Source organism: Miscanthus floridulus, chromosome 5 (genome assembly GCF_019320115.1).
Source record: "Miscanthus floridulus cultivar M001 chromosome 5, ASM1932011v1, whole genome shotgun sequence".
In the NCBI taxonomy this organism is placed as follows: Eukaryota; Viridiplantae; Streptophyta; class Magnoliopsida; order Poales; family Poaceae; genus Miscanthus; species Miscanthus floridulus.
The window spans coordinates 109,725,684-109,731,618 of NC_089584.1; the positions used below are offsets into that span (position 1 = coordinate 109,725,684).

General features: G+C 51.2%; 1 protein-coding gene across 1 annotated transcript; it reads left to right on the plus strand.

Moving 5' to 3' along the window:
• Positions 1-336, plus strand: LOC136455106 (uncharacterized). The gene has a single exon (XM_066455263.1). The coding sequence runs from the start codon at positions 1-3 to the stop codon at positions 334-336; it is 336 nt and encodes a 111-aa protein (XP_066311360.1).
• Positions 337-5,935: the final 5,599 nt, after the last annotated feature.

A 5,935-nucleotide genomic window follows, 5' to 3' on the forward strand; every position in this document is an offset into this window, starting at 1 on the left:
ATGCCACTAGGGCAGATCGATCTGCCCATCACCTTCGGGGATCAGTTCAATTATTGGACTAAGACCCTCACCTATGACGTGGTGGGGTTCCCTGGAACCTTCCATGCCATCCTAGGACATCCATGTTACACGAAGTTCATGGCCATCCCCAACTACACATACCTCAAGCTGAAGATGCCAGGCCCACATGGGGTCATCACCATCGACACCTCCTTACAGCAGGACAACGAATGCAAGGTCAAGTGCTACGACCACGCCACCGCAATCACTGCCTCTGGGGAACTCGCCACCCTCAAGGAGGATGTCGCCGAAGAAGCACCCGACGCAAAGAAATAGACCGGGTCGTTCAAATCGATAGAGGGATCCAAGGAGGTCCTCATAGACCCCAGCAGCTTCAAGGGTAAAAAGGTATGCATTGGTACCGCGCCCTCCTCCAAATAGGAAAGCACGCTCGTTGACTTCCTCCACAACAACAAAGATATCTTTGCATGGAAACCCTCGGATATGCTAGGCATCCCAAGGGAGGTCGCCGAGCATACCTTGAAAATACACCTAGGCTCCAAGCTGGTGAAGCAATGCATGTGCCACCTCAACGAGGAAAAGTGCAGGGCCATCGGTGAAGAGATAGCAAAACTGTTGGCTGCCAGATTCATCAGGGAAGTACACCACCCAGAGTGGTTAGCAAATCCCGTTCTTGTATGAAAGAAGAGAGGGAAATGGAGGATGTGTGTCAACTACACGGGTCTCAACAAGGTGTGCCCAAAGGACCCGTTTCCTTTGTCACGCATAGACCAAATAGTCGATACTATCTCAGGGTGCAAAACCCTCTGCTTCCTTGACGCATACTCTAGCTACCACCAAATCACGATGAGAGAGTCCGACCAGCTCGCGGCGTCTTTTATCACCCCCTTCGGATCGTTCTGCTACATTTCAATGCCATTCGGTCTGAAGAATGCTAGGGCAACTTACCAGCACTGTATGCTCAACTGCTTTAGGGACCTCATTGGGCGGATCGTTGAGGCCTACATCGATGACATTATAGTTAAGTCCAAATGGGTTGACCACCTTGTCACTGATCTCAAACAAACCTTTGCGAAACTCTAGGCAAATGGCATTAAACTCATTCCCAAGAAGTGTGTTTTTGGGGTCCCGAGGGGCATGCTGCTCGGCTTCATCATCTCTGAGCATGGCATCGAAGCCAACCCAAAGAAAATCTCAGCCATCATAAGGATGGGCCCAATCCAGAACATAAAGGGGGTTCAACAGATAACAAGGTGCCTCGTCGCCCTTAGCTGATTCATCTTGTGCCTCGGTGAACGAGGACTCCCCCTTTATCGACTCCTAAAGAAAGCTAACTGCTTCAAGTGGACAGCTGAGGCCCAGGAGGCGCTTGACATGGTCAAGCTACTTCTAACAAAACCCCCGGTCCTGGTTCCTCCAAGCGACAGAGAATCCCTCCTACTTTACATTGCAGCCACCACGCAAGTGGTCAGCGCCGCCTTGGTAGTAGAGCGAGAAGAAGAGGGGCACGCCTTCAAGGTGCAGTGCCCTGTGTATTTCATCAGCGAGGTACTGTCTGACTCCAAAACCTGCTACTCTCAAATCCAGAAACTCCTATACACCATCCTCATCACCAAGAGGAAGCTATGCCACTACTTCGAGTCACACCCTGTGACAGTCGTGACATCGTTCCCCCTCAACGAGGTTGTCCATAGCTAGGATGCCATGGAAAGAACTACAAAATGGGCACTCGAGTTGATGGATCAAGGCATCACATATGCCCCCCGATCGGTGATCAAGTCCCAAGTGCTGGCTGACGTCATCGCGGAGTGGACCGAGGTCCAGATGCCACCAGCGGTCATCGATCAAGAGTACTAGATGATGTACTTCGATGGGTCGCTGATGAAAAGGGGGCCGGCATAGGGCTGGTCTTCATATCACCCCTTGGGTTCTGGATGAGCTACATGGTTCGGCTCCATTTCCCCTCATCAAATAATATCACCGAATATGAAGCGCTCACCAATGGCTTACGAATCACCATCGAGTTGGGCATCTGATGCCTCGACATCAGGGGCGACTCCTAGCTAGTCGTCAATCAAGTCATGAAGGAGTCGAGCTACCACGATGCCAAGATGGTGGCGTACTACCAAGAAGTCCAACGGTTGGAGGATAGATTCGATGGCCTCGAGCTTAATCACATCCCAAGGCACCTCAACAAAGCGGCCGACGCGCTCATGAAAGCAGTGTCCAGCCAAGAGCCAATGCCGACTGGTGTCTTTGCCAATGACCAACACAAGCCCTCGGTGTGCTACGAGGGGTCAGAACGGGCCAACGATGGCCCATCTGATCCGGCCCCGAGGGCCGACCCACCGACTGCTCCGTCCAACCCCGAGGTCATGGAGCTTGAAGAGGATCTAGTAGCAGAGCCTGACCCTCTGAACGACTGGAGAACGCTTTACCTCGACTACCTCCTCCGTGACACACTACCGATGGACAAGATGGAAGCTCGACGGCTCGCGCATCGCGCCAAGTCCTTTGTTCTTGTAGAGGGTGAACTCTACAAACAGAGCCACACCAGGATCCTGCAGCTTGGCATCCCCAGCGAACAGGGAAGACTTCTGCTGAGTAACATTTATGGTGGGGTCTGCGGTCACCATGCCATGCCGAGGACCTTGGTTGGAAACACATTCCAACAGGGCTTCTACTGGCCCACTACAGTAGCCAACGTCGAGCAAATTATACACGCCTACGAAGGGTGTCAGTACTACATTTGGCAGACTCACCTCCTGGCCTAAGCGCTCTAGATGATCCCCATCATGTGGCCCTTCACGGTCTAGGGGCTCAACCTGGTTGGGCCATTTAAAAAGGCGCCTGGGGGCTTCACCCACCTGCTTGTCACCATAGACAAGTTTACGAAATGGATCGAAGCTCGACCGATCTCCACGATAAAATCTGAGCAAGCTGTGATGTTCTTCCTCGACATCATCCACCACTTTAGAGTACCAAACTCCATCATCACAGACAATGGCACATAGTTCACCGGTAGGAAATTCATTCGATTCTGCCATGAACAACACATCCGGATCGATTGGGCGGCTATGGTGCACCCCCGAACGAACAGGCAGGTCGAGCACGTAAACGCATGCTCTTGTAGGGCCTCAAGCCTAGGATCTTCAACTGATTGAACAAGTTCGGCGCACACTGGGTCGTCGAGCCCTCGGCGGTGCTCTGGAGCCTAAGGACAACTCCTAGCCAGGCCACCGGCTACACACCTTTCTTCATGGTCTACGGTTCTGAGGTTGTTCTCCCAACAAACCTTGACTATGGAGCGCCAAGAATCAAAGCATACAATGAACAGGGGGGTGAGGCATCCCACCAAGATGCCTTGGACTAGCTAGACGAAGCCCGCGACATCGCCCTCCTCCGTTCGGCCAAGTATGAGTAGGCATTGCGATGGTACCACAGCCGATGGGTGCAGGACCGAGCCTTCAATGTTGGGGACCTTGTCCTCCACCTCGTGTAGAGCAACAAGGACCATCACAAGCTCTCCCCACCTTAGGAGGGGCCGTACGTCGTCGTAGAAGTACTCCACCTAGGCGCCTACAAGTTGAAAACCATCAACGATGAGGTCTTCACCAACACCTGGAACATTGAGCAGCTACGTCGTTTTTACCCTTAAATAAACGCATGCTTTTTCTTATCAGTTTTTGCCTTTACAAATCCCCGATCTTTAGTGACATCCGACCCCTGCAAATTTGCGAGGGACCGGACCTCACTTGGGGGCTGATACAAATGATACAAGTACATTTATCTTGCAAACACTTCCTGTGTTATCTTTGCAAACATTCTCTAAGTTTTCTGTTCTTCTCATAACAAGTCCTAAGGACTAAGATTTTGGGAACAAATTCTGAGTACAACTGGTAGGACTGTGGGAGACCCATGCCCCAGCGGGTATGACCTCTTTGCTCACCAGTGTAATTAGAACTAATTCACTCGCACTCCTAGTTTTTTGCAACTTGAGCCATGGGAAGGGTTGGAGGGCATCGAAACCTCTTCTACAAAAAGAGGAAGCTAAAAAGCTGTTTGCCATAACAAAAGATGAAAATTTGTTTATTTTTGCACAAATTCACCACTTACAAAGTGATTTCATCATGAAAAGGACTAATGTACTCTTAAAATTCAAAGGACTATTCACTCGGGGGCTCCCCCACAAACTTATTCAATTACAGTCTCTACCTACCTTTGCTACGAGTACTACTACGACCGCCATGCCATGCTCTCCATTAGCAATGTTCGGGCATGTACATAGGCCAGTTCATCTACTATGGCCGCCGCACCACGCTCTCCATCGGCGATGTCCCACCGCTCCACGGGATCCTCGAAGGCGCTGTCATCTGCAACATCAAGCACCGTGCTGGTGACTACGGTGCCCCTCCGCTAGGGCATCCAGGGACTATGCCATCATCATCAGCCATGACCCCAACAATAGCGTCTAGGCAGGGGGCACCTCCCACTGAAGGAAGGCCGCAACACATAATAGTAAAACTGACGACGTTCGGCACCCTCCAGCGCTCCTCATCCTTTGGCAACAGCAACCCCTCCTTAGCACAGGCAACCTACGCCATCTCATCTATGTATGACCTCCAGCTCGACATCACGCTCCAGATTCATGAATAGATCTATGAGTTCTTCTCTCCCTAGCATTACCCTCTCTTACTTAGGAACCACTGCATCTGGTGGAAAGGAAGGAGAAGAGGTGGCGGCTCAGAGGTTGGTGAGGAGGTGGGATGAGAACTCCTCTCCCCCCTATTTAAAGAAGGGGCTCAGCAGCTAAGGAAAGGTGAAAGGTTGGGACAAAAAACTCTCTGCCTTCCCCTATTCAATGCAAATGCAAAATCAATGCTGACAGAAATCTGAGGGGATGCACCGGAGCCGGAGGGATGTGCTCTGGTCAACAAGATGTCGCCTAGTCAGACAGAATGTCACCTAGGCATGGCCCACCACTAATGTGCCTTGGGCGCGAGAATCGGGACACGCTCGCATGTAGGCAACTCTCCGCTTCCCCAGGCAGGACCGTTGAATGACCCAACGACAGAACCCCCCTCCAGGGGAGCCCAACGGGCCTCTTGGGTCAATCGGGCGGCCTATGCAAAACAACAAATGAACGACCGTTGAAAGATAAGCACCTCTGTTTACTTACTTTGAGTGTTAATTTCTTTATCGAGCCTCCGACCCTAGCAACAGCAAAGGCATGGACATTGCTCAGGGGCTGCTGAGGGTGTCTATCGCCCTCTTTGCCTGACCCCTCCTTACGTTTAAAAACCGAAAGCACCATGTGTGGGTATAAAACTTTGAATACAACTAGACAAACCACCAGACCCTACGCCTCGATGGCTATGGTGTTTTTTGTTCACCAGCATAAATCAAACTCACAGTTCCTTGCACCGCAAGCCTCGTCTCCCACCTTCCTGAGAAGGGTATAGAGGGGCCCCCCTATAGAATCTCCTTCAAGGAGAGACTGTCAGGCCGCCTAAAATCAATCAAGCGGCTCAGATCGCTACCAAGAGATGAAAACAAAAAAATAGCGATACTTATGCAGGTTACACCGACCTCATCGCAAACATCAGGCCCAAACCCCGCACGGATACATCTGGTTGGAGCTTCCCATCACCCATATCACCAAGGTAACATTACCAAAACTCACTTTCATTTCAATTTAGTGATACATTGAAACCATACATCCAAGCATTGCATATGCAAATCTTTGCATCTCAACGCTTAGTGTCGTGTCATGAAGTGGCAGCCGCCTCATTCAATATGAGCGGTGACTGACCGAGGTTCGAAGGCTGGCCCGCGAAGGGCTCGAGGCCGCCTTGTGTCAAATAGAGCCAGAGGAGAAAAACAGAAATAAGCCCTAGCGGCCTTGCCCGACCCC